Genomic DNA, 27,565 nt, shown 5'->3' on the forward strand with positions numbered 1-27,565 from the left:
AGAGCCTCCCACCCAGCGGGTCCGCCCACCTCAGGATGGGGGCAAAGACAGAAATAAACATGGAAATGATGCATTAAAACGAATGCCCCAAAAGGACAAATGTGTGATTTCACGAATGGGAGGTCCCTGGAGAAGTCAAACTCCCAAGACAGAAAAGCAGGATGCTGGGGGCTGGGGGCGGGGATGGGCAGCTGGGGCTTCATGGGGATGGTTTCTGTTGGGGACAGGTGGGGATGGCTGCGGAAGGTGAAGATACTTAATGCCGATGAACCTTGTGTTTAACATGGTTAAGACGGTGAACAGTCTGCCTCACATGTGTCTCACCACAGTAAGAAAGATGAATAAGCTCTTGTAAAGGTTAAAAAAGTAACCCCCAGAGAAATAAGGGAATGGTAAGGCAGCCTCTGGCGAACTCGTTGGGTATGCAGACCAGGCGGGAATCACCAGTAATGGGGGCAGAGGGGACGGAATGTACCTGGTAGGGGGTCACGCTGGGGAGACTGCAACATTTGGTAACCTGTGTTTGCATGTGCTTATTCAAAAAAGGAATTGAGCTTTTGAAAATAAGAAGAATGAAAAAGGACGTCCAGGACTGCCCGCATGGCCGCACAGAGGCCTGGCATGGGGGAGGGGAGCAGGTGCTGAGGAGCCTTTCCTGCAAGCAGTCTGGGAACACGTTTCGGGCACCTTATACCCACCCCCCAACCGTGCCCTTCAGCCCAGCAATCACACTTCTGGGAATGGAAGGGAACCATCCAAAATGCAAGAGATGCCCACACACAAGAAAAGTTCAGGGCATTTGAGAAGAAAACTTTTCAAGCGTTTCCCCCCCATCATCTGCTTTGTTCTTCTCAATTTGGAACGTTGGTGCTTTCTGCCTGTGTCTGGCTGGTTTCTGTCACCCGGCTCTCCCGTGCCCTGAGCCTGCCGGGATGTCGGCCTCGCACGGTTTACATGGAAAGACAAAATGTTTTCTGTCGGTGCTGGAACATATGTTTAGCTTTTCCATTTTAGAAGAAAGAAAAATAATCCTGTATCATCCTTGTACGTATGTCCCAAGCTTTTCCACTTTGGAAGAAAAAAAAAAATCCAGTATCGTCCTGTGCTGTGAAGTTTAGACTAATTCATACATGTTGTATTAAACCTGCCATCTAGGGCGCCTGGGTGGCTGAGTGGGTTAAAGCCTCTGCCTTTGGTTCAGGTCATGGTCCCAGGGTCCTGGGATCGAGCCCCACATTGGGCTCTCTGCTCAGCAGGGAGCCTGCTTCTCCCTCTCTCTCTGCCTCCCTCTACCTACTCTTTAAAAACAAAAACAAAAAACCTGCCATGTCAATTGTAATGTGAAGATTTTGTGAGCACTACACTGCTTGGGACGCCTAAAGGTATCTGGCCGTATATGAAAGAAGTGCAGGGCAAGGGGAAAGGGTAGGAGCCTACATGTCAGTGGTGGGAGTCGCTGTCTCCCGTGGGGCATGGATGGCAAGGCTGCCATGCCCTGATGCCCCGCAGAACTGAGAATGCGGCCCCAAGACTGGTCCTGCAGGATGAAGTCAAAGTTCAGACCAGCCCCTGACAGGTGCAAAGCACATCAAAACAAACCCACCTGCAGGGTACCTGGGTGGCTCAGTAGGTTAAAGCCTCTGCCTTCAGTTCAGGTCATGATCTCAGGGTCCTGGGATCCAGCTCCGCATTGGACTCTCTGCTCAGCAGGGAGCCTGCTTCTCTCTCTCTCTCTCTGCCTGCCTCTCTGCCTACTTGTGATCTCTATCTGATAAATAAATAAAATTAAATAAAAAACAAGAAAGTTTTTTTGGGGGGCAATCTATTAAATACATTTTGGTATCTCGGTGTTTTAGTTTGAATTTTTTTCTTGTCAGTGAAATTTTCCTCTGTTTACCGGACATTTATTTGTACTTCTGTGAATTACCAATTTACATTCTTGGCTGACTTTTTATTGAGACAATATTTTTCTTAATCATTTTTATGAGCTATTTTATTTTTAAAGATTTTTATTTATTTATTTGACAGACTGAGATCACAAGTAGGCAGAGAGGCAGGCAGAGAGAGAGGAGGAAGCAGGCTCCCCGCTGAGCAGAAAGCTTGATGCGGGGCTCTATCCCAGGACCCTGGGACCATGACCTGAGCTGAAGGCAGAGGCTTTAACCCACTGAACCACCCAGACGCCCCGCTATTTTATTTTTTAAAGGATTTTATTTGGGGGGGGGGGAACGAGCAGGGGGAGGGGTAGAGGGAGAAGCAGGCTCTTTGTTGAGCAGGGAACCTGATGCAGGACTCGATCCCAGGACCTGAGCCGAAGGCAGATGCTTAATGACTGAGCCACCCAGGCGTCCCATGAGCTCTTTATATAGTGAGGCAAAAAAATGTGTGCACTATTACGATAGTTATTTTTCTGAGTTTGTAATTTCTCCTTTAACTTTTATATAAAGTATTTTTTGGCACACAGAGCACACAGAGGTTTCTCTTTTTTTGGGGGGGGGGTCAAATCTATCTTTTCCTTCATGGTTTCTTCCTGTTTTCATATTAAGAAAACAGAAATGAGACAGCCTGAGGACTCTTGGACAAGCCACAGGACGTTGGAGAGTCTGTGTCCCCCACGGGTGTGCGTGGGACATCTGGTTGTTGTTTTGGCAGACGGTGTCATTCCCACTGGTACCAGGGGGGCTGGAAGCCCAGGGACAGTGTTCTTCAGGGGGCTCTGCGCCCAGGTTTGGTCCTGCCCTTACAGGAGGGACAGCACGGCAAGGGAGACGACATGTCTCTTCCTGCCCCACTGGAGGTGACGCAGCCCCAGGCCCCTCCAGACTGGAGCTCTAAGCTTGAGCACCACCGTACTAAATCCCTGGCCCCTCTCAGTGCCTGGAAGGGCCCCTGGCAGCAATGTTCTCACACTCATAGTTCCTGCCGGCAGCCTGGCTCACGGGCTCCGTTGCAGGCTCCTTGTCTCAGGGCCCATCCCTCCCGCCCAGTTTCTTCACTGTCTGCATGCAGCCCCTGGGGCCCCTCACCCAGCCAGCCCTCCCTGGACTCCAGAAAGCTCTGTCTGCTCCTTGTCCTCCCCTCAAATATCTGTCTGTGGCCACGTAGGAGGCTGGTCTCCTGGGCTTTGCCCAAACCTACCCCTTCCCAGGCTTTCCAACCAAACACTCTCAGCTGTTCAGAAGAAACCCCCGATAGATCCTTCTGCTCCCACCCCAGGGCCTCAGGGGCGGCTAAAGGAGCCAAGCTGCTTTTTGGCTTCTCCTCTTGCTTGTCCTCTATTTCCAACCTGGCCATCAAGCAATTCTTTTAAAATGGAAGTGACATCATGTCTGTCCCTCTTTAAACCTTCCAGAAGGAGTCCTTATTGTAGCCAGTGAGGCTTCTTCTGAGTCCGTACCCAACCCTGGCCCCACTCCAGCCATACTGGCCTCTCTCTGCTTCTCCGGCATGTAGGATGTCCTCTCAGGGCCTCTGCACCTGTTCCCTCTGCCTGCAATGCTCCTCCTTGCGCACTTGCTCCTTCATTCCCAGCAGGAGTGCTCAGGTACTACCTGACCTGGGAGGTGTTCTGGACCCCACCACAGTCAGACGTCAGCCAGCAACCTTGCCCCTGAGCATACTGGCAGTTGCTCGCCCGTCCCTGCGAGAATGTCACCCCGTGCTCACAAGAGCAGGAACACAACGTCCTGTCTCTATGCGCTATGGTAGGGACCCAGAGACCTTGCTGAGCACAGACTGGGTGCAGAGCGGGGTCTCCATCCAGCCAGGCTTCTGTGTCAGTTTCCCTGCACAATCCCCTGACCCCTGGGCTGTGCCCACACTGGGTGTTCATTGTCTGAGAAAGCCCGAGGAAGCTCGGGGTGGCCCCGCTGGCAGGCAGGAGAGCAGTGAGTCAGCGGGGCTGGAGCGAGGCTGATGATTCTGCAGGATGCCTGCCTCTGAGGCTCAGACAACAGTGACTCTGCTTCTCATTCATTGCATCTGCGTTTAGGAAGCAGGAGTCTGTATTTTTAATAAGGTCAGAGCCTTGAGTCTGTGGCTGGAAGCCCTCATGACATCATGCCCCAGGCAAGGAGGTCAGGCAGGGCTGCACAGGGCCCAGGGGTCCTGGAAGATGCAGAGCCAAGCAGTAAATGACACCCTGATCCAGGGGTTAGGCTGGGTCCAGGGCCAGGTCCTTGCCTCCAGGGAACCCAGCTGGTCACAGAGGGGAGACCGAGGCCTGGTGGGGTGACATGGGTCAGAGGCTGCTGAGGCTGGGTTGGCTGGGCTGACCAGGCTTTTCCTGAAAGGAGGTAGGGCCAGGCTGAGTTGCAGAGAGGGCCCCAGTACCAGAGCTTACCCTTAACCCCAAGCTAGCCTTGGTCACAGAACCTAGAGGGTGGTGGCCATCCAGGAGACACAGTGTTGTGATACCATTTTAGGCCTCGGTCCAGTTCAGGACTCCCAAGTACACAGCTCCCGGGTGGCCCCCAGGGAGGTTAGCCAGCCCTTGGATAAGAGTTTCATGGAAAGTCCTGGGAGAGGACCAGGCCTGCGGGGCAGAAGACCCAGAGGCCTGCAAGCCTGCCCATGTTCCACCATCACCAGCTGCCTCCTGCAGGAGTTCCCAGACCGGCTTGCCTGCTGGTACCGCAGAGATAGGGCAGGGCAAGACCAGGGTCCAGGGCAGGAAAGGGGCCTGGGTGCGGATTTCAGCATGTGGCATAATACCTAGGAGCCCTGGTCATCAGTGATGCCAAGAATGAGAAGAGCAGGGAGAAGAGCAGAGAGAGAACGTTGGGGCTGCCAGATGTCGGCACAACCCTTTCTCCCCTTCTGCTGTCCAATAGAAGAATGCTATCTCATCGTGGATGGTGTGCTCAGCCCGAATTTTTTCCAGCCCCCTGCTGATGGAGCCATGTAAAAAAGGGCTTTAATCAATGAGATTTAATGGCAGATTGCCTGGTGTAGCCTCCAAGAAGGCTCTTAGAAAGTTAGGCAGATTCACCTGGCACCTGCCTTGTGCTGTTTGCCTCTCTCCTCTTCTTACCTGGAATATGGATGCAATGCTGGAAGCAGGGCAGCTGTTTTGTGACCGCCAGATAGAGGTACATTCTAAGGAGCGCCAGGCAGAGAGGAAGGAGAATGCATTCCTAATGGTACCAGGGCCGCTGAGCCCACCCTAGACTGCCTGTCTGCAGACTGCTTCCTACGTGAGCAAAAATACCTCTAATTTCTTCAAGTCATTGCTTTCTGGGATTGTCTCATAGTCAAACACTGTTTCCCAAAAGTTACATGTTCAAGTAGATAGTTCAGTCGCAGAAACACATACTGTTTCAAAACTAAAATAAGAGAAATGTTGATTAGAACTACCCCAAACGCCCTTTCGCACCTATTTGGCAACGATGAAACCAGTTGCCAGGGCAGTGTGTAAGCCAGGCTGGAGGGGAACAGACACTCCCTGACTGCCGAGGACATGGTCAGCTGGCTGTGTCTAGAGAGCTCACCAGGGCCCTCTCTCTCTCATGGAGAAGCTGCCTCTTCTGGGACATGACCCCAGCTGCAGAGGCCCAGGCACACCCATCAGCTCCGTGGTGCTTCTCACCCTCAAATACCAGAAAGGACCTCCAAGCCCATCAGGTAGAGATGGCTGCGTGATGGTCACAGCTGGTAGGAGGATGTTCTTGCATCCACAGACACGGAACAAGCTCCCAGGGAAGCTTCAGGGCCAATGGCCAAGTGCAGGACTGTGCGACCAGGGGCTACCAATGGCTAAAACTGTCCGAAAATTTTATACAAAAGTGATATTGCTTTTATATGTAAAAGATACCATGTAGATGTAATTTTTGACACCCATAGAGTCTCTGTGAGAGAGTCCTTCACGGTCTCTGGAAGGAACTACAGGATACTGGTCTCTGCTTGTCTCCCAGGAGGGCTGGTGGGGGAGGGAGAATCCTCCCTCACCAATGGACACAATTTTGGATCTTTTGGATTTTGGATATTTGATGTCAATAAACGAGGCACTGAAACTCAAACAAAAATGATTTCCTGAGCCCAGGCCTCCTGTGAAGCTACTGACCAGAAGAATGAGAACGGCATTCTGGGATGTGGCCTCTGGCACCTGCTGCCTCCCGGGCAAGGCCATGGCTGGTGATTTCAGGCCCCTGGCCCCTGCTTTCCCACTACCTTCCTGCACGAGCCCCCTCCCCTTCCCCTAACTACCCTCCCCAGCACCTCTCTCCCTGGCTGGGGGGCCTGGGCTGGGTGCTCTGCTGGGCCTCTCCCTGCCCTGCCTTACCCCTGAACTGTTGGACTGAACAACTGTCCAGTGCCTCTATTGCCAGCCCTGTGCTGACCATTCCCTTCTCCTGCTTAGGACTCACCCGCCTGCCAGTCCTTGCCTACGGCTGCCACGATGGCCCCGGGGTCCAAGCTTCTATGCACTCAGGCCCCACTGGGCCACCGCGCCCACATAGCGCCTGCCACAGGTCAGGATTCCACTGTCCCTGGCTCATGCAGACCCCTCTGCCCAGCAGATCCCCATTCTCCACAACCTCCAAGCCCTTAGGTGCTTACTCTCAAAGGCAGACCCTTGTTGGAGGCTGCTGAGACCTCATGGGCTCTGCGGAGAGCCCATGCTGTCTGCTCTGCCCAGGATGCCCCCACCTGTCCAGCCTGGTGGCCCAGCCGTCATGCCAGCTGGCCATGTGGGGTTCTGGGGGTGCGCAGGAGGGGATGGAATAGCCCAAGGCAGGACCTAAAGAGTACTGCCCCCCAGCATACATCCCCCTTCGGGAAACTCTCAAGTCCACCCACCATCATGGTGCTCTAATGATGCCTGTTCCCAAGTGACATTAACTGGGGGGGGGTCAGAGCTGGGAGCATGGGGTGGGGCAGAGGGTGGAGGGAGGAGCTCCTCCTCATTACCGTCCCACCCTGAGGGCCTGTCCAGGGAACACAGGAGAACCAGGCTTTCTGGCCAGCGCAGGACGCCGGTTGGCAGCATGCCTGGTTGCTGGCACCATCACCCTCGTCCCCACCTGTCCCTGCCTCCCTTTTCCAGCTCCAGCTGGTTCTTCCATATCGCTCTCAGGCCACTCTGGAGACTGGCACCTGGAGAGGCTCAGCCCCATGTCTCAGCACCACATGTCTGAAGCGGTGACAGATCTCTGTGTGATCTATAGATCGATCTGCAGAGAGGAGGTCAGTGCACCTTCCCCCAGCCCACAAGTCCCTGGACCTTTCCCCACTTTTCCAGCCAGACTCCATCTGACCACCTCAGGTGCGCTCCTCCCCACCTGGTCCCCAGCATTCTGGCAGCCACCTGGAGTGTGCCAACCTGGCCCCTCTGTCCTTGGCATCCCTCAGCAGGCTCCCTGTCTGTGCAAATGTCCTGGGGCTGCTTAACAAATTGCCACCCACTTTGCAGCTGAAAACAATAGGAATGACAGAATTCCAAAAGTGAGATGTTGGGAGGTCGGCCCCTTCTTGGGGACCAGAGGGAGAGTCCATGCCGTGTTTCTCCCCTGCTTTGGGTAGTTTCAACCGTCCCAGTATCCATAGCTCATAGATGTATCACTAAACTCTGCCTCTGAGGTTACATGGACTTCTTCCTTGTGTCTCTGCATCTGTGCCCTGATTTCCCTCTTCTTACAACGATGCTAGTCACTGGATTTGGGGCTCATCCTGAATCAAGGATGATCTTATCTCAAGATTCTTAATGATATCTGTAAAGACAGTGTTTCTCAGTGAGGTCACATTCACAGGTAACCAGTCGTTAGGACTGCAACTTATCTTTTTTGAACCTTCTCTGGACTGCTGGCCCATTTACATGCCAGGTCATTCTCTGTCAGGTGGCAGTCTTGAGCATTTGTCCAACAAAAGCAGCAGATCATACCAATTTTCTGACAACTGGAGACAAGAGTGTGTTGTCCCAGCTGCCTGAACTCGAGGTGGACATTTGAAAGGATCTGGGGGCCCAGCTGCCTCTCTGCCCGGTGTGAGCATCGGTGCCCATCGCAGAGATCCCGGGCGGCTCTCCGGGGTGCGGATGCCGTGCTGATCTCCCTCCCCACAGAAATGCACACAGAGCAGGGTGGGCGAAATCATGCGGGGCTTGCCCATAATAATCTGTTGGTTGTGGGGAAAAACGCCCCACACTATTTGTTGTAACAAACGCAACTTTCTGTAACAGTTGTTATTTAGAAATAAAGACAGTAACTCCACCGTTTGTGCTGAGCAGTGGGGGAAAATTTTGGAGGGGCACAGGCAGAGGAGCCTTCTCAGAAGTGGAAGGTGAGAACCTCAAGGGAGGTCTTCCTTTTAGGACAAGAAGACTAACAGCAGTCATGGCTGCTGGGAAAGACCTGTGGCAGACAGAGAAGCTCAGCTGTGCCCTGGAGTAGCCCAAGGGGCCAGGCGGCAAGCAGGCGCTGGGGAGGCCAGTTCCTCCTGGGGCTGGAGCATTGTGGCCTGACCACCTCCCCACCAAACCTAGGCTCTGAGGGCAAGAGCTCGAAAGAAGGGTGCAGGGGCCTGGGGGGAGGAGTGTTCCCCGAGACCTGCCTGGTCTTCCCCTGAGTGACACTGGGAGCAGGCCCTGGGTCAGCAGAGTCCCAAACTTTCTCCTGTGGGAGAGGCTCTGGTTGCTGGAACCCCTCCAGCCTTTTTGTATGCCTACCACCCAGGGCTCAGGACCCTTCAGCTGCCAGTGCCCACCTACCCCATCCTGTCTCTGGGTTTTCAGGCTGCCATACCACAGGCAGCCCATAAAGGAGGAGAATCCCCTACCACACCCCAAGGGAAAGGGAGTCTGTCTCTGGCCTGGGGCCTGGCAAACGCTGCAGCTGAGCAGGTGGGGGGTGGTGGAGGTGGGGCCTGGTCACAGCTGTTCCCCAGGGGGTGGGCTCTGAATAGCTCCCAAGGGCCCTGGTAAAGCAATCAGAGGCAAACTTGCAGTAGAAGTTTGTGGCGTTCACACCACAGCCCAGCCTACCTTCAAGCTGTTGCAGGTGCAGTTGTTCTCAATGCTGGATGATGATGGTGGGTGGCAGGTGGTGGGCTATCCCACAGATTTTCCAATGGGACCCATGTTCCCAAAGTCCCGAAGGTCCCCCCGCAATGCACACTCCTGCTCCCTGGGCTCCGCCCTTGACACATGGCCGGCGGACACAAGGGCAGAGACCTCCATCCCAGCGAGGCCTCCGAGGGCTGCTGAGGGGTTGGGAGGGGCCAGAGCCACACCACTCCCATCCTGGGATCCCGCTGAGTGGTCTCTGCACATGCTGGAAATGGGGGTGGGCTGCAGTTGGGGCAGAAAAGGACAGGGACCATCCTGGGGCACAGGGACAGGGCTGAGTTGCCAAGGGGAAGGTCCCTTGTTTCTTCCAGGTGTAGATCACAAGAGGAAGGAGCGGCGGAGTGTGGGGTGGGCTCCTTCGAGCCTCACTGCTCTGTGGGAGGCCAGTTAGGCCACTCACTGTCCGTGCAGAGCTGCCCCAGGAAGGACACCACTCTCCGGAGTGGTGGCCCATTTAAGGTGACTCTTCCCTATTTTTGGTTTGGGATGGTACCGCACAGGTATGTCCTGGGTTGCGGAGGCCTTATTTCTTTTCACAACACTGGGGTGACATTCTGATCAACAAGAGTGCCTCTTGAGGTCACACATGGTGACCTGTCCCTGAAGGGTCATCGTTGTGACCTACAGTGACACCAAGCACACCTAGGAGCTGTGCTCAAGGTCTCTCCCCAGGTCAGAAGGGAAGCAGCTGTGAGGAAGGAATTTGATGTTGTTTTGCTAGAAGGTAACTAGCTACATGACAGGTGTCATGGGCAAGCCTCGCAGCAAGCCCCGAGCTGCCCTCTGGCCCTACCTGTAGGGCTGTGGATGTCGCCTCCAAGAACTGCTCAGGACTGTCCTTCTCAGGCTGAAATTTGTTCAATTGCTCAATGACAGTTTCAATGCATTTTCCATAGTAGGCCATCTTCCCAGGGCAGGACCCTAAAAGCAAACCACTCCAGGTCACATGCTCCACAGCCTCAGCAGGTGGCAAAGGCAGCCACAGACCCCTTAGCCACAGATAGCCATCCCTGGGGAGCCTGGGGCCTCTCACAGTGAGGGAGTGTGTTAGAGGGAAGGAGGAACACCAGCTGGGTAATCTCGGCCCACTTCCAGGACTGCATCCCTGCAGGCCTCTGCTACTTGCAGGGCCCAGGCTGGCCTTGGGGAGCCCTCACCCACAGCCCCTGGACGCTCCCAGGCACCCAATGTGGCTCCAAGGCCTGCAACTGTGCAAAGGTAGGGATGACCCCTGGGAGTGGGGGAAGCTCTGAGCAGCTCTCAGCCCAGGTGGGGTTCAGTGACTGTCTAGGCAGCAGGCCTTGCCCAGAGGGGTGGGTAACCTAATCCCCAAAGGCTGGAGCAAAAAGAGTCCTCTGGTCACCAGAGCCAACACCCCCATTTTAAAGACAAAGGACCCAAAACCTAAAGAGAATGCACAATTGGTAAGTAGTCAGACCTGGTATGGGCACTGAACATCCCAGAAACATACTATCTCCAGGAGACCGGTTTGCCCAGAGACCCTCTCTGGGAGACATTGGAGAAGCTGTCTGGGGTGGGGCTGGGCCCCCAGGAACCAGTTCTAACAGGTAACCTCCAAATTGTCCTTGGAGAGGGGTGGACAGGCCCAGCAGGGGCTCCCTCCCCACCTGCCGCCCCCCTGCTGGTCTTCCCAGGCACCTGCTGTTGGCAGAGCCAGGCTGCCAGTGCCCTGGGGACCACTGAGGCACCTCTGTTTCACTCCCAACAACTTGGGATGGCTCTAGATAGCAGCCCCCAGCTGAGGCCCCCTAGGGGAGACAGGGCAGAAAAGCAAACTGTCACTAGGGTCCCCAGGGAGATGGCCTATCTCAGCCGATGTGGCCACTGGCTGTGGCCGCTGGCTGAGTCCCCCAGCGCTTTAAGGAGAGTGAGGACCAAATACCAGAGGACGCCTCAGAGAACCTCTGACATGAAACACTGAAGCAAGCCAGCGAGAGGAGGAGCAGAGTTCAAGCCCAGATTCAAGCACACCCCCTTCCAAAGACAAGCCATATGGGATCTGAGGAATGAGGAACCCCGGCGGAAAACGGAGTTCTTGCAAATGAAAATATGGCAGCAGAACTAAAGATGTGAATACAAGGGGCAGAAGGTAAAGTTGAGAAAATCTCCCTGAGAGCAAAAAAATAATGAAGTCCAGGGGCCCTGGAGGGCTCAGTTGGTTAAGACTCTGCCTTTGGGGGCGCCTGGGTGGCTCAGTGGGTTAAGCCGCTGCCTTCGGCTGGGGTCATGGTCTCAGGGTCCTGGGATCGAGCCCCACGTCGGGCTCTCTGCTCCACAGGGAGCCTGCTTCCCTCACTCTCTGTCTGCCTGCTGCTCTGCCTACTTGTGATCTCTCTCTGTGTGTCAAATAAATAAATTAAAAAAAAAAAAAAAAAAGACGCTGCCTTTGGTTTTGGTCATGATCCTGGAGTCCTGGGATTGGGCCCCATGTTGGGCTCTCTGCTCTGCAGGGAGTCTGCTTTTCCCTCTGTCTATCCCCACACTTGTGCGTTCTCTCGCTCTAATGAATAAACAAAATCTTTTTTTAAAAAAAAAGATTTTATTTATTTATTTGACAGACAGAGATCACAAGTAGGCAGAGAAGCAGGCGGTGGGGATGGGGGAGAAGCAGGCCCCCTGCTGAGCAGAGAGCCTGATGTGGGGCTCGATCCCAGGACCCTAAGATCATGACCTGAGCCGAAGGCAGAGGCTTAACCCACTGAATCACCCAGGTGCCCCTGAATAAACAAAATCTTAAAAAAAAAAAAAAAGATGAAGATGCAGAAAGTAGGAGAAAAGCACACAGGAAAGTAGAGAACCTCTCCAAAAAGTCCACGTGCCAATTAATAGGCACTCCAGAAAGAGAAGAGGGGAATCAGGAGAGAAGATGTTCCAGAAAGGAAGGATGGGTTGGTTTCCTGGTAGACGGGGCTCCCAAGTGCCTTTTGTCACCGAGGGAGAGAGCAGGTGGCCTCAGAAGGGAGTTTGGAGTGGCCTCAGATTACCCAGCATTGAATCCATCTCTGACCTGGACAGAAGGATGGCATGTGCAGACAGGCAAGGCCCCACACCCTTCCCTGTCGGTTCACACAAGGGACCAGAAAGCAAGAGAATTTCTAGGTGATAGCAGGTGGCAGGCCAAGGACATCAGAACCCAGTACAAGGGGCTCTAGCAGGAGCCCTGCACCTGGCACCATTCTGAGTGGGTTTTACCAAGCGCTCAGGGAAAGAGGCTTCGACACTGCCCTGGTCAAGGTCAGGACCAGTCTGCATCCTCTCCCATCTGCTGGCTGTATCCCTGGGCCCCTGTACCACCCAGCCCTGCAGGCCTGACCTGGGGCTGTCCCCTCAGGGGCTGCTCCTGGGGCCAGCCCTACTTTGCAGGGACTGAAGCCAGCAGGACCCTCTCTTGTATGTGACTAGGAAAGTCCTTTCGAAACAGGGAAATGCACTGAGACCAGCCAATGGTCCTACAGAAACCAGGGCAAACTGCTGAAGGTAACGGCCAAGACCTGTGGGGGACTCTGGTGTGACACAGCCCTATTTCTACAACTGGTCTTGCCCCAAAGTGCGCATGAGTGATCAGTACCAAGGGAGTGAGCTCTGGGCATGACCTGAAGGAATCTCTGAGCCAAAGGTGGCACTGAGGGACGTGTAGCCAGTTCCTTTTCTTGGTGTGGGGCCTGGACTCTACGGAGGGGGTCTGCCCAGATCCCGGCTCTGAGGGACCCCTTCCTGGGGTCTGGCTTGCAGTGACGGGCCTCAGGGGCCATGAAGGAAACACTGACTCTGGTGAAGTCCTGGAAGAGATTTATTTCCACCATTTGCAATCTTTGCCCTAGCAAGATTGGGTTTTTCTCTGCCTAATGCAGCTGATGGACCCAGGAACACCTTATTTTATTAGGTAGGTTCTGTGCCCAGTGTGGGGGAAAGGCAGGAGGACCCAAGGCCCCTGGTAGATCAGACAGGGGCGGTGCTACCCTCTGAGGGGAGGGAGGTTTGGGGAGGAGTGGTCTCAGGTCAGGAGAGTCTCCTGCCACTAACAGCCATCATGAACAAATCCCTCTAAGTTCTCAGCTCCTGGGGGACCCTTCCTAATCTAGGATCCCAGATCCTGAGCCCTTTTCCTGCTTCTGCTTTACCCCAGCTCTGTCCACCAGGCTTCTCACTGGCTCCCACACCCCTGACATGTGTCTCCCGAAACTTGAACACTCTTTGTCCTCTCCCTGGTAAGCTCCTAGGCATCCCAACAACACCAGATGCAAACACAGCCCCTGTGAAGGCTGGCTTCCTCCTCCCCCAACTTGTCCCTTCTCTGTGCCTTCTCTGAACTCGTCTGAACTTGTGTGACGCCCCCGTGAGCAGCTGGAGCAGGACCCTGCTTTCCTGCCTCTAAGTCCTGGCCCTTACTGGAGCTGGTCCCCAGCCAGTGCCACAGCTGTGTCTGCGGGGTGAACAACAGGGCACAAAAAGGTGCCAGAAGGTCCAGAAGGTGCCAGAAGGTGCCAGAAGGTACCCTAACCGGTACTCATAGTTTTAATCTGAAAGATGGCTTTGACACCCAGAAATAGATCTCCCCAAAGATCATATTAGTGTTTTTTAAAACCTGTGCTCCCATAGATCCTATAGTTCAACAGAGTTCAGTTTTATTGTTTCATTTAAATGGAGGATAACAGATATGACAAGATTTATTAAGCAAGTAGATGTGGATGAGAACAAACCCCTTGAGGAGTTGGAGATTGAGCCTCTCTGCCTGACTCGTGAGAACATCTCGGGGGGAGCCATTCCTGGGTGAAAGAGGCACCATGCCAACATAATAAAGGCAAATAACATTCACATATTCCAGAGCTCACAAGAAAATGAGTGCAACAAGTAAAAAGTCCGTTTTTATAGAAACAATGTTAAGGATGCAGTATCTTTTATCCCTTCTCCCGGCTCTCCCTTGGGGGCGCTGCCCCTAGATGGGGTCTCGCCCTTGACCCTACCATCCTGCCTCTGCTCTGAACACAGTTCAGCCTGGAGGAACCAAGAACAGTCAGAAAAGGGCTCCCTCCCTCCAGCAGCTGATTTGGGCGGTCTGCATGCAGGGGAGCTGCTCCAGGGCAGATGACTTTCCTGCCCTCCCTCCTATCCTGGAGCTGGAACATTCCAGAGAAAGCATGCTTCTAGCGGCCCTTTGGTGAGGACACAAGTCCACGAAGAGCAAGGGAACCACCCAAGCTGTCCCCCAAATCCAGAGCTGGCCTGGATAGAACAAACTGGAAGCTATGACAGCATGAGCCAGGTGGTGGCTGCAGAAGGGAGTCTGTGGGGGGTTGTGGGGAGGAGAGAGGGGTGCCTGGCTCACTGTCAGGCCCAGGGCTCCTGGACCAGGGGATCTGCACCCTCACCCCAGCAAGCAGCAGCTGCACCAAGAAGGTGGACATCAGGAAAAGAGACCTTGGAGTTTTACGTTCTCACTGAAGTTGGCCTATGAGCTTAGGCAATATGATCACATGTCTGGGTGGAAGACAGGTATAAAGTCATCTGATTCTGATACATGCTCTTAGCTCTTCGGTTTTGTTTTAATGGGGGCAAAACCAGAGGTTGGGAAGTGGCATTTAATTCTCAAGATTTAACTCCCCTAATCAAGACCTGACCGTCTCATATTTAAGGAAACTTTAAAGGTGGGCTGGACCAAAGCTTCTCTTTTCTTAGCAAATCCTATTTATAGAAAGAAATGAGACTACAGGAGGTTTAAATTCCATCAGACACAAACCAGTTCAACAGTCTCAGCCACTAGAGAGCCTTCATTTCCATAGATACCAAATTGCATTAATTCATATACATTCTTTCCCTGGCTTTTGAGCCTAGTAAAATTCTCTGAAGGATTTTTGCCAAGTCATGCTCTGAAGTCTTGTGCTCTAAGTACAGACCCCCATGGCAGGTTTTGCTGGTTGCTTTTTAATCTCCAGACCCCCTTTCCTCCTGAGTAACAAAGCACCAAGTTTTAGTTGGGTTTTTTGCTGCCCAGCTGGAAGATGACATTCTCCCATCTTTGTGACAGCTGGGTATGCCATGAAGGTGTGAGATTTCAGGAAATTCTTTCTAAAAAGGCAGAGGCATACATGCTTTTTCTCTTTCCCATCCTGCTGCCTGGACTCAGAAGTGATGGCAGGAACTTGGGCAGCCATTCTGGACTGTGAGGAAACATGTTCAAGATGGCAGAGAAGGAAGAGAGAAGAACCAAGTCCCTGGTGGCTTTCTGTAGCTGCTATATCTTCCAGGATTGCCTCCCCACTAACCTCCTTTATGGAAACATGAATGATCTTATTTGGATCACTATGATCTTGGGGGTTTTTGTTACATGTAGCTTAATCTAATCTTTAAAAATTTTTAAAAAGATGCTATTTATTTAAGAGAGAGAGAGAGACAGAGAACATGAGCGGGGGGGGGGGCAGAGGGGGAAGCAGTTTCCCCAAGAGCAGGGATCCTGATGTGGGGCTTGATTCCAGGACTCTGGGATCATGTTCCAAGCCAGAGGCAGCCACTTAACCTACTGAGCCACCTGGGGTGCCCCTAAAAAATTTTAAAAGATTTTTTTATTTTAGGGAGAGAGAGAGCGAGAGCGAGAGTGAACATGAGCAAGGGGAGGGGCAGAGAGAGAAAGAAGCAGACTCCCTACTGAGCGGGAGCCAGACACAGGGCTCTATTCCATAACCCATAAGATCATGACCTAAGCCAAAGCCAAGAGTCGATGCTTAACCAACTCAGCCGCCCAGGCACCCCTAGCTTAATCTTAAGATTAAGAACCTAATCTTAACTGATATACTCACTTCTCTGAAGCCAGCCTTCCTCCCAAGCACAGTTTCAAACTGGGAGGCATCGGGGGAAGCCTCTGCACAGCAGCAACAGCCCCAGCCTTGGAGTTGGCCAAGGACAGAACCATAGAGAGCAGGCACCCAAGTTTCTATCCTGAGTTCTCATGCTAGAAGCACTGGCTGGGGAGGAGGAGGTCTTAGGGGGAAAGATGGAGAGTCCATTTGGGCATGTTGAGTTTAAGGGGACTTGTTAGACTTCTACTGGCAAAGAATAGGTAACGGGGTCTGCAGTCCCAGGGTGATGTTCAGGCTAGAGATATATGTTTTGGAAAGGTCAGGAGAAAATGGTTTTTTATCAGACTGTGTGACTGCAGAAAATCACCCAGGGAAGGAGTGAAGAGAAGAGCTTCCAAGGACTGAGTCCTGGAGCTCTTGTGTTAGGAGGCTGGGAAACAGAGGGGACCCCAGCCAAGAAGACTGAGAAGGAGCAACCACAAGAGGAGAGTCAGGGAGTGTGATCTGTTCCAGTCAAGCAAGGTGGCATGTTAAGGAGGCAAGCACTTGGCCGGGTTGCCTGCTGCTGACAGTTCCAGGAAGAGATGGGGATCTGATCACTGGACTTAGCAATATCGGGGTCAACAATGACTTTGATGAAGAACTTTGGAGTAGGAGTTGGGTAAAAATCTGATTAGAGTGAAAAATCAGACCTGGAGCTCACAAGAGTGGGCTCCAGAAAGAAGATGCAGAAGAGCTGAAGATAAGAGGCAACTCAGGGTGTGTGGGTAGTGTGTTTGCTCCTTACGGGAGCAGCGATTCAGGAGTAGCTGGAGGGAGTAGGGAAGATCAACCAGGCACTCAAAAATGAACATGGCCCACCACCAGTACATAAGGAAATCCCCGAGGCTGCTTGTGCCCAGTCTCATTGACTCTCATAGACTCTCTCAAGAGCATAGCAGCATCTTCTCCCTCAGTTTCTACAGCTGTCAATGGGAATTTAAGTTTTTTGTATTCAACACATTTGTTTTTAGCTCTCTGCTTGATACATAATAGGTTCTTAGATTTTGGTGATTGTCTTTATGGATCCAAATTAGGGCACGGTTGGGGGAAGTAGTGAATATGGTAGAAAATCTTTATGAAAAGCACCGTTTATTGTAGCGATTAAAAAGAAAACAAAAGCACAGTTAACTTTAATCAAGAAGCTGGGAAGAAGCCCAGAAAGGTGGTCAGCGAAAGCAAGATGAGAAGCAAAAGGAGGATGAGCACCGCCTGCAGACCATGGGAAGCTACTGGAGAGAGGCGCTGGTGCTGAGGGGACGGCTGAGGGGACGGGCCTCGCCCTCCTCCCTATCGGCTCCCTACCTGCTTCCTTCCCACCTCCTACCTGCGGGCCGGCTTCGCGGGCGCTCCTGCCGCCTAACCTCCCGTCCCACTTCCACCCGCAGCCACAGCAGATGCCAGAGCCAGCGGGTGCGGCAGGTCTCACAAATCTCTCTTACTCAGCCGGGACCTCCGCCACTAGCCCGGACAGGGGGTGTGCTCAAGGGCGCAGTTTGGACGTCGTCACCTAGCAACCGGCTTGCACGCTCCGGCTCTCCCTGCGGAAAGACTACAAGCCCCAGAATACACAGCGCCCCCTGCGCGACCAAGGGCGGCGCTTCCAGGGCCCCGCCTCCCCGCAATGCCCATCGGGACTTGTAGTTTTTCGCCGTTCCCGGGAGCGCTGGGTCGCCCTCGGGGAGCGCGCCTCGGGCGGGGCGCGGCACGGCGCCTCGGGATTGGGCGGGCGGGCAGGGGGCTCGCGGCGCGTCGGCGCATGTGCGGCGAGCGGCGCGGTGGCCCGCGAGGCGCGGGTTGTCAGTGAGCCGCGAGGAGCCGGCGCCGCGGTGCCAGCGTCTGTCCGCCCGCCGGTTCGCCTGCTGCGGGGCTGCGGGTCCGCCCTGCGCGCCGCTAGCGGAGCATCTCCGACCGCGCACCTGCCCCGCGCACCTGTCCGCCACCCTCCGCCAGGCCCCGCGCTGGGCTCCGCTCGCGCCAGCCGCCCAGGGACCGCGCGGGCCCCGGCCCGGCCCTGCCCCCGCGTCCGCCCCGCGCTGCAGCCGGGCGGGGCGCAGCGCTGCGGAGGCGAGGGCCGCGGGGCCGGGTCCGCGCGGCGCGGCGATGATGAACAGGTTCCGAAAGTGGCTGTACAAACCCAAGGTGAGCGCCCGCCCCTCCTCGCGTGACTGGCCCTCTCTCGCCTGCCGCGACACCCTCGACCTCCACTCCGCTACCCGCACGCGCGGCCGCGGGACCCCTGCGGCGGGTCCTGCCTCTCCTGCCCCTTCCCCGGCGGGGTCTTGGACTCTCCTGCTCTCGCGCGCGGACCTGGGCGCTCTTTCCCCTCTGGCGCGGCAGGGACGCGCCCAGCTCCCTGCTCATCCCTGTTATGCGTGGCTCCGGGCTCGCATGCCGTGGTCCCCGGCCCGCAGCCCAAAGCGGACCCCTCCTACTTCTCCTGGGTCCCGGAGGGACCTTTCCATCCCTCTTACCTGCCTCGGAGGGCTTCCTTATTCTTCTGCCCGCCCCCGTTATCCTGCACCCAGAATGTGCCTCCCAGCCTCCCGCCGCACTCCGGAGGAGACCCTCTCCCCACTTCCCCAGTTTCGGAGGGGACCCCCATTTTTCCTCTTCCCGGGTCCCGCTGCCCCGGACCTGCGTTCCCCCAACTAGCGCTGATCCTCCCCTCGGCCCTGTCCTTGGCCCGTGCCCACCCGCGTACTCTTGAACCCAGGGCGGGGGGTCGGGGTCCGGGCGGCGCGCCTAGCGCCTCGTTGGCTGCGCCAGTCGCACTGCGGGCGCTGCGTCCCCGCGCCGGCCCCGGCTCGTGTCTGCTGTGGCCGGCGCGGGGCTGGGGACGGGGGTGCGGGGCGCAGGGTCCTGGCCGCAAGCTGGGGGCCGGCACAGCGGGGCGGGCGGGAGCGTTGGGGCCCTGGCTGGGGGCGATACCGCTCGGGTGGGGTCACCCAACAACCTAGGGACATGGAGGCCGCAGTGGCACTGACCGATCCCAGGAACCCGCTGCTGCCCCCGCGCTGACCGCTTTTCTGGATCCGGCTTCCCCGCCCTCCCAGGCGTCGGTGGTCTCTCAGGGTGGGAGGTTTCTTTAAATCCGTGCCCTTTGGATTCGCCCAATCAGGGGAGGCAGCAGGTCTGTTTGAGAGACCGGCGCCCCGGGTCCTAGGATGAGCCCAGGGATCTGCGGGGTTTGTGCGTTCCGTGTTTGGGGTCAGAGAGTTCTCCGGAGCTATGGTTGAGGGTTTAGGATGCCAGCGGTGCGCCTTGCTCCTCCTTGGCCTCACCCGAAGAGGAGCTGGGTTCTTCGTGGCCAGGGGCAGCCGCCTCCCGCTCCCAACCTTCTTGTCATGTAGCAGCTCCTTGTCCCTGCAACCCTGGTGTTCCCCGGGTCTGCGTGTGGTATGGGGCCGCCCTGACCTCTGCCATTTCCCACCAGACCGCTCCTGGCTGTAGTTCCGCCCAGGCCAGTCTCTGTTCCCCTGCCATACTGCTGTAGGTTGCCTGGGGAGGTGGCAGGCTCTGCACAGGTTATCTGGACAAGGAATGGCTTTTAGCTTGTGTGACCTTTGTCCCCAGTTAAGGAAAAATCGAGTCTGCCTGCTGAAAGGTCATTAGGGTGGTCCGCAGTGTTCTTTTTTCAGTGTGTATGCCAGCAAGGGCTGGCGGGGAAATGTGCCATGGATCAAGTAACCTGGTATTTCCAGAAACACTGTCAGGAGTCCAGGGGCTCTGGGATGACTTTCCCAGCTATAGGTCTGCAGTGGCCTTGCTTCCAGGATCACATAACTGTGTCGTATTGTTGGAAGGGGAGAAAAAGTAATTGTGGGCCATATGTTTCATTAACAACTGCATACTTTCAGTGATCCTGCCTGTTTCAGTTTAGGGAAAAGTCTTTAAAAGTAGAAACTGATACTGCCCTTGAGGTTGTGCCCGGGAATTGAGAATGGTGTCCCTAGTTTTCTCTCTTCGGCAAGCAGCTGCCCTTCCAAGGCAAGGTCCAGGGACTGGCCTGGGCAAGGGAGAGAGTCGTGATGGAGAATCCAGCTACAGGGGAAGGGAGGAGTCATGGTTCATTGGGTCCTCCATGTCGTCTGGGGTCATGTTGTCTGGTATTTGTCCCTGACCCTTGGACTCAAAGACACATCTGCACTTGAGGTCTTTGCATCTGGCTGTGGCATGCTGCCCTGCAGTCAACTTGAGTTTGGGCTGTCTCTTATTTGAGATCTGTCTTTGGAGTTAAATGTCTTGATTGTTTGAAGGGGTAGAATATGTTAGGTCTCACCGCAGTAGCCTTTCATTTTTCAAGCAAAGCTCAGACTTTTGTCTGGGTTTCTGAATTGAATTTTGTTTCCCCTATCATCTAATTTAACCTATTGGGCACAAGTGAGCACAGACTCAGTCTTGGGAAGATTCTGGGCTGGAGGAGCAGAAGTGTGAGTGTTAGCTGTGGGGGGATGTGTCTGGGGGAGACTGTGGCCTGCAGTTAGGATTTTCCCCCCACTTTTGTATTTAGATAGATGCACAATTCAAACTGCATTCTTGATGTAATCCCTGCTTTGGATTAAAACCGAACACTGAGCTGCTTGTTCATTACAATGCAGTGGAAAATATTCTGAAGCCAAAAATACTCATTGTTCTTGCAGTTGAAAAAAGCACTTAGAAATGCTTTAAAACATTCTGACACTTAAAATTTTTGATATCTGAATCATTAATAAGTACCTCAGTTGACTAAAAAAAAAAAAAACCCAATGTGCAATACACTTGTTTAACATTAAAACGACATTACCCATCTCTCATTTTTCCATTTATTTTCTTTAAGGCAGTTTCTTTAAGGCAGATTGGTCCATATTACCTGGATGGTGAAAGCTGCGTGCTTATCAGCCTGCCCTTCATGATGTTGGTGATGTGCTTTTTTGGCTTTTGTTTAAGGAAAGTCCTTCCAAGAAAGAGTTAACTAAATTAAAAAAAAATTTTTTTTGAAGATATTATTTATTTAGTTGAGAGAGAGTGCGAGAGCATGAGCACAAGCAGGGGGAGTGTCAAGCAGAGGGAGAGGGAGAAGCAGAAGCCCCAGATCCCGTTACTGGACTCTATCTCAGGACCCTGGGATCATGACCTGAGCCAAAGGCAGATACTTAATTGACTGAGCCACCCAGAAACCCCAGTAATTAACTTTAAAAAGGTGAAACCTTTTGGAATAGTTGGTGTCTTCATTTGAAGGAAAAATATTATGTTTGTGTTTCTTGCTGGGTTATAAGTTTCTTGTTGATGCCCAGTTACTGTGCTAAGGGGTGAGATGGTGACATGGCGGAAGGGGTCCCACACTAGGCACAGCCAGGACGTCTTGGCCGCCGTCAAAGAGCATCCTTATGATGGCACAGGTTAAATTTGTGCTTTCCATCTTTGAGGAAGAACTGATGGGTGGGTAGGCTATGCTGTCTAGCTGGATGGGGGTTGCCCTGCTCAGCCATGCACCCCACGGTGAGCTCTCTCATCTCACCCCCAAACCACTTCTGGGTGTGGTTCATTAATCTTCCTTGGAAATACAGTGCTTTAGTGGGCAATGTTTATCTGGAAACTTTTAGTATTCAGTATTCAGGATTCTTAAAGAGAAGCCTGAGTAATGGGATGGGTATGTGTTCTTTCTGGAAGGACTCTATGAGCTCTGTGAAGTCTGCCTGGGTGTACACCCAGATGGGGTGTTTGTGGAACTTCCTGCTGGTGGCTCTTGGCTTACCCCAGCCTCAGTGGGCTAGGGGCTCCAGAGCTCTGTCCGGGGTCCCTCCTGGTTTCCAGAGTCCCTGGCCACTAGTCCCGGCAGTGGAGCTGGCCCTCTGTTCCTTGACCACCTGGCAGAGGGGGCTGGACCGTGGGACGGCAGTGGCAGGTAGGAGCCCTCCGGGTAGTAAACCTGCAGGTCACGGAGCCACAGGAAAGGCCTCGGTTTGTGTTTGCATGTTGCCTAGACTGGTCATCCTCTCGGGGCTCCTCTGCAGAGGCCTGGAGAAACACAACCAGGGCACCAGCTAACCCCAAGGCACAGGGCAGCATGGGGGGGGGGATTGCGGTGGAGGCCAGAAAGACGTGTGGTCTTCCCTCCTCTGGGGTCCTGCAGCCTCTGGGTCTGGGAGGGCAGCATCAGCGTGTGCCTCAATTTCCCTGTTGGAGTCTAGTGCCGGCTGCAGACACCATTTCAGGGGCTTGGGGTTTTAGTGTGAATGTGCATCAGGCTGCGGAAGGATTGGTTTTCAGCTGATGCGGTCTGAGTACCCAGCTACGGCTGAAGTTGTCCTTGGGGTAGCTCGCTTCCCTCTGTTTCTCTCTGAGGTGAGCTGCTGGGAAGCCAGTGTTTGGGAAGCCTGGCCACGCCGGTTGTGCCAGGCCCGAGCTCCTTTGCCAGCAGGTGCCAGGCAGAGGGGGGCTCAGGGAGTCCTGGGAAGGAGGCTCGGCAGTGCTGAGTCACAGCGGGCTTGGCTGGCCCACACACCCATCTCTGTCAGCTCTGAATTCGGAAGGCAAGGGCCCCTCCCAGAGAGTCTTCCCTAGGCTGTAGCAGCACTGAGAGGCCGCTGGCATGTGGGAGGGCTATAGAGGTCCCCTGGCCCTGCGGGGGGCTTGCGGAGCCCACCCTGCCAGTGGTGCAGGCGTGACTCTGGCGAAGAGGCTCAGTCCCATTTCCCAGGCTCTGCTGTGTTCCTGTGTGTGGCCTCCCTGCACCAGCCCTGTGCCATTGGCGTCTGCAGGCTGGGGAGAGGCTGAGTGGCTGTGGGGGGGGTGAGTGTCATGTCTCTGCCAGCTCTGATGTCAGCAGTTAGGGCTGCAGTTTTCGGTCAGAGCAGTGTACGAACGGGAAGTGTCCAATAGGCTTTCTGCTAAGTGGGCGGGTCACAGGCAGGGATCTTCAGGGTCGCCTAATTGGTATCTGACCTCAGAGTCCAGCGGTGGGCGTGCTGCCCCCCCCCCCCCGCTCTGAATGGGAAGCCTGCTGGGTAATTACATTCAACTTTAAGAAGAGACACGTAATTTCAGGATGCACTAGTCCCTCTCCTAAAGCTTCCAGGAATTCCCAGAACCCCAGAGAGGCTTCTTTTAAATGTGCGAGGATGTACATCTAAGAGCCTGTGAATGACTCAGTAGTCCTCTGCCATTGTTGGCATTGATGGCACTGGGCCGCCACGGCTCCCGAGGGGTCTGCATGCGCCCATGCAAAGGTGGGTGATGGGGAGTGACCACGGCTCAGGAAAGTGGGTACCTGGTGTGCGTGGGCAGCAGCCACCTCCTGGGTCTCATTGGCCTGTCATGACTGACCACCATGGCATGTGTGTCCAAACAGTGTGGAGGCCGCCGACAGGGCAGCAGAGGCTCCCACACTGGGACCTGGGTGGGAATCCTCACCCCCTCCTGCCCAGTGCTGTGCCTCAGTTTCCCCATTTGAGGTGGGGAACTTGAGGAGATCATCTTGTCAGGTGCTCATAGGAGTGGCTCAGGAAGTGACCGCTATCCACATCAGTAGCACTCGCAGGTGTGGACTGAAGGCAGGACCATACATGTATCCCCTGGAGTCTACCATCACTGAGGTTTCCAGTGACTTCAAGGTCGATTTGAGCATAAAGCTATCCTAAAAGATGCATCCTGTCTCTCCACCCTCACTTTCTGTGGCCGTTGGGTACTGGGTTGCTGGGAACAGGCCCTGACTCAGGACACCTCAGGCATCCCGTTGGGCCTGGTCACAAATAATGACAAGGATGAGTAATAGTGATCCGCCTCTGTGCCCTCCTGGGGCTGAGATGCAGCCGTGTGCTCACCAGCTTCCCGGCTTTGGCTCTCCAGGGAGAAGTGGGGGCCGGGTTTTAGCCCTTGTGGGCACCACTGGGTTCCACCGTGTCAGGTCTGGCCCCCAAACCTCTCAAGCCTTCTTCCTGTGGCCAGTGAGCCCCATTCCTTGGTCAGAGCCTCGAGATCCTATAGAGGACGCTGGAGCTATGTGATGGCCAAGGCTGGGTGTAAATGACAGCTCAGGGGAGATGGCTAAGGCACTAAGGTTTTGGGGGTGCTTGTTAACATTTGCTCTTCCCTGTTGTACAAACGAGATCTCAGACATGAGATGTTAACTTTCGCAGCCAGGACAAGGGCAGGCGAGGTTGGACCTGCAGTCTCTTTGGCCCCAGAATTCGCAAGCACCTCGGTCCTGAGCTGTGTGTTTCCTGCAGGAAGGAACCGAAGCTGTCATTGGTGTTTACATGAGTCCCATTTGATGAAACAATTGCTTTTGTACTTTTCACAGTTGGATTGCAAAGAAACTTAGATATTGATGGGCAATTCAACTGTTTGAAGGAGGAAGACAAAAATGAATGGATTTTTTTTTTCTTTTACTGATCTGAATAGATTAAGCAGAAGTAGAATAGAACGTTTCATATTATGGTAATTTATGTAGAGTAGTTGGGTAAGATGAATGGAAGGTTTTTTTCCTTCTTACAGTAAGTATTTTAAAAGTTCTTCCATTTCTCCTTGTTTTGTGCTGGGTGGAGGCAGGGAAATGTTGGGGGCACTGCAAGTGGGGCTCCCTTCATGGCTGAGGGGTCCTTTGAGCTCTGCACAGGGGCTCTGCTCCATGACTCTCTGCCCTGGGGGGTTTGCCGATGATCTCCCATGACCACGCCCATGACTGACCGCCAAACATCGTATGCTGGGTTCTTGGGGAAAAGGGGTTTTCATCCCCACTCGCTATGGGCACAGTGTCTTTAGGGCAATCATTTTTCCTTTGGGTTTTTCGTTTTTGAGAATGTTTCCTGTGATTTTTAGGATATTGTAATTGTAAAAAATGTCTAGAAGTCTAGAAGCAGAATCAAGTACTTTCATGTCAGATACATTTAGCATTGCATACCCATGTTTATAACAACATTCTACCAAATAGCCAGAAGATACCAGCAGCTCAACCGTCCTCCAACAGTGAATGAGTAAGTGAAGTGTGGTCTGTCCACACGATGGAGTGTTATTTACCCAGGAAAAGGCCATACGAGTTGTTACATGGATGAGTCTTGCCATGTACTGCCACTGAAATGCACACTTTACAGTGGATAATCCAATCTTATGTGAATTTCACCTCAATACAAAAAATTTAGCAGTTCTTGAGAGTTCTTTGAGAACTGTGACATTTTTAGAGGTAATCAAGGGAAAGGACATTTGCAGCCAAGTAAGTAAAGAGTTGCTCGGGACTGGGTTTCCTGAGGGGCTTGGCACCCTTAGGCTCTCTGAAACAACCCCTACCAGGCCACTCCCCCAGCCACCTCACTGGGGATCTCATTGCCACAGATGAGGGACCCCCCGTGTCCCTGCTCCCTGTCATCCCACCCTGTGCCCTGCTAGGCCCCTCTGTCCCGGGGTAACTCGAAGACAGCAGTGAGGTGTCCTGTGTGCTAGGGCTTGTCCTTAAGGCCTACTTCTGTCAGCTTTCTGAAGCCAGAGCCTGTTCCCCGGAGCTGCCCTGGGGAGAGCCAGTCCTGGCCGTGTGTGGTGCTCACACTCTGTGCCTGCTTGTGAGGGATTTCAGGGGTCCAGGTGTGCAAAGTGGGGGCGCCTCATCCTGGAGGAGGAGCCGTTGGTCAGCAGAGCGGGTGGGAAGAGTGCTGGGCATCACGCAGGGCAAGTGCCAGGATGTGGATGTGTGTGTGCAAATGGTGTGGGAGGGGACAGGGGACTGGGTGGGGGTCCCTGCAGGCGGTGATCGGTCATGGGCTCTCCAGGGAGGGTAGGGGGCATAATGTATCCCTCTTGTCAGGTGCGAGAGTAGATTAGGTGGGGAGACCTTGGAAGCTGGGACTGGTGACAGAGGCCTGGCCAAGGCTCAGGTGAAGGAATGGCAGGCAGGAGTCTGGGAGAGAGAGGTCTGGTGGGGAGATAGAGGGCTGCTGTTTTCTGGAGGGGAGTGCAGGAGAGGACCAGTGGAGTGAGGGGCCTGGGGGCGGCATTCAAGGTGCCCATGGAATGTCCACATGAATGGTGATGGCAAGGACGGTGGACCTGGGGCTCCATGTGGCTGGCCTGGTGAGAGTGGACCCCACCACTGCTGGTGCCCAGGATTGCTGAGTCACAGATACTGAGCTGGTTTGGGTGCTAGTAGTGAAGGAGCCGGTGGCCAGGGCTGAGAGCGCCGCTGTGAGAACCAGAATAGTCACCCCGTTTTGTGGGCCACATGTGGGTGGGGCTCAGCTGCTCTCTCCTGGCTCTATCCTGTGGCCTCAGTTGGGACTGCATGTCTGTCAGCTGGGTCCCTCTCTGTGTGGCCTCTTGTCTTCTTGGAGGCTGAATGGGGTCTCAGGGCCACAGCAGGAGTGGCTGGGCCTCCTGAACCCTGCTCTGAAGTCACAGTCTGCCTGGTCTCCAAGGGCTAGGCAACCCTCCCCCTCCACCAGCTGTGTTCAGGGACAGGGAAATCCCAGCTCCCGGGGAACACTATGCATGCTGGTCCAGGGCCTAGAGACGGAGAGGAGGGGAAGCACTGGGCTGGGGCAGATTAGAGGGGGTCACACACAAAGCTGTGGCCTTTGGGACAAGCAGCTAGGAAAACTCTGACCTCTCCTGTGCCTGGGTTGGTGCTTGGTGTCACTGGGGTGCCCGGCAGGTAAATGAAATTGTCCTGGAAACTGCTCCTGCCATATGTCTGGCGTGGAATTCATGGTAAAAAAGTTACATGACACGAGAATGTGGATTTCCCCGAGCCAGAATCAGGGGCTGAATGCACTTAGGTTTTATTTCATTTTTTAAAATTTTTTATTTTTAAAGATTTTATTTATTTATTTGAGAGAGAGACAGAGAGCATGAGAGGGGAGGTCAGAGGGAGCAGACTCCCCATGGAGCAGGGAGCCTGGTGCGGGACTCGATCCCAGGACTCCGGGACCATGACCTGAGCTGAAGGCAGTCGCTTAACCAACTGAGCCACCCAGGTGCCCTGCACTTAGGTTTTAAAGCAAATCCAACAGGTGCGAGAATGAAAGCACAGGGCAACACGAGGACCCTTCAGACAAGGGCCTGGAACTCTTAGCAATGAAAGAAATAGTCAGTGAATTGAAGCTTAAACACTTACCCCAGCCCCAAAGAAGGGGTCTCTCATAGGAGGGAGAGGGGTTCACTCTGCAAGTAGCTTGAGAGTTTTCAGCCACGGAGGGTGGGATGAGGGTCAAAGTGTATCTGACTGAAGGGACGGTGGTGGCGGGAGCAAGGGGCAGACTTGAGGCCCTGGGGGGCATGCAGGGAGCCAGCTCCTGGCAGAGCTCTGGGCTCACAGGGCTGCGTCTACTGAGGGATGAAATGGAAAACATTTTCATATGGAGGCGAAAGCGTAGCTGCCTCCAAATCCTTGCTCCAGAAGGAAGATCAGAGTCAGAGGAGGGTGTGGGAGGCATGGAGCTCGTGGCACATCCAGCCTTGCAGCCCTCACCACGTGCTGTGGAGAGGAGCAGGGGCTTGGGCAGGAGTAACCCTGAAAACAAGGAGAGTAGAATTACCAGCCAGGAGCACCTGGCGGGGGCTGAGGTCTTGATGGCTCGATGGCCCTGGAGAGGTATGTGGTGTGGGTGACCCTGCGTTAGGCATATGTGTGATCACCAGCATACTAGTTACTGAACCTGAGAGGGACATGGAAGTACACAAA

At 54.3% G+C, this 27,565-nt stretch overlaps 2 protein-coding genes across 15 annotated transcripts in view; one reads left to right on the top strand and one right to left on the bottom strand.

Annotated features, from left to right (window-relative positions):
- The window catches only part of CFAP99 (cilia and flagella associated protein 99), a 35,623-nt gene extending 18,060 nt beyond the window's left edge, over positions 1-17,563 (bottom strand). For 3 of the 5 annotated variants that reach the window (XR_014310721.1, XR_014310722.1, XM_082727084.1), the window contains exons 1-2: positions 17,243-17,563; positions 9,855-9,982 (exon numbers count right to left, since the gene is read on the bottom strand). Coding sequence is in view for 3 of the 5 variants with exons in the window: in XM_082727084.1 (XP_082583210.1) it covers positions 9,855-9,965 (111 nt within the window). In the remaining 2 variants the exon portion in view is untranslated. The remainder of the gene's footprint in view (positions 1-9,854; positions 9,983-17,242) is intronic. The other 2 variants (XM_082727086.1, XM_082727085.1) reach the window with 1 other exon arrangement.
- A 111-nt stretch (positions 17,564-17,674) lies between these two features.
- ZFYVE28 (zinc finger FYVE-type containing 28) overlaps positions 17,675-27,565 on the top strand; it is a 105,589-nt gene continuing 95,698 nt past the window's right edge. For 4 of the 10 annotated variants that reach the window (XR_014310718.1, XR_014310719.1, XM_082727069.1 and 1 more), the window contains exon 1: positions 17,680-18,057. Coding sequence is in view for 7 of the 10 variants with exons in the window: in XM_082727069.1 (XP_082583195.1) it covers positions 18,019-18,057 (39 nt within the window). In the remaining 3 variants the exon portion in view is untranslated. Of the gene's footprint in view, positions 18,058-27,565 lie in introns of all 10 variants that reach the window. The other 6 variants (XM_082727070.1, XM_082727068.1, XM_082727073.1 and 3 more) reach the window with 6 other exon arrangements.

This window comes from Mustela nivalis (genome assembly GCF_964662115.1).
Source record: "Mustela nivalis genome assembly, chromosome: 4".
NCBI lineage: Eukaryota > Metazoa > Chordata > Mammalia > Carnivora > Mustelidae > Mustela > Mustela nivalis.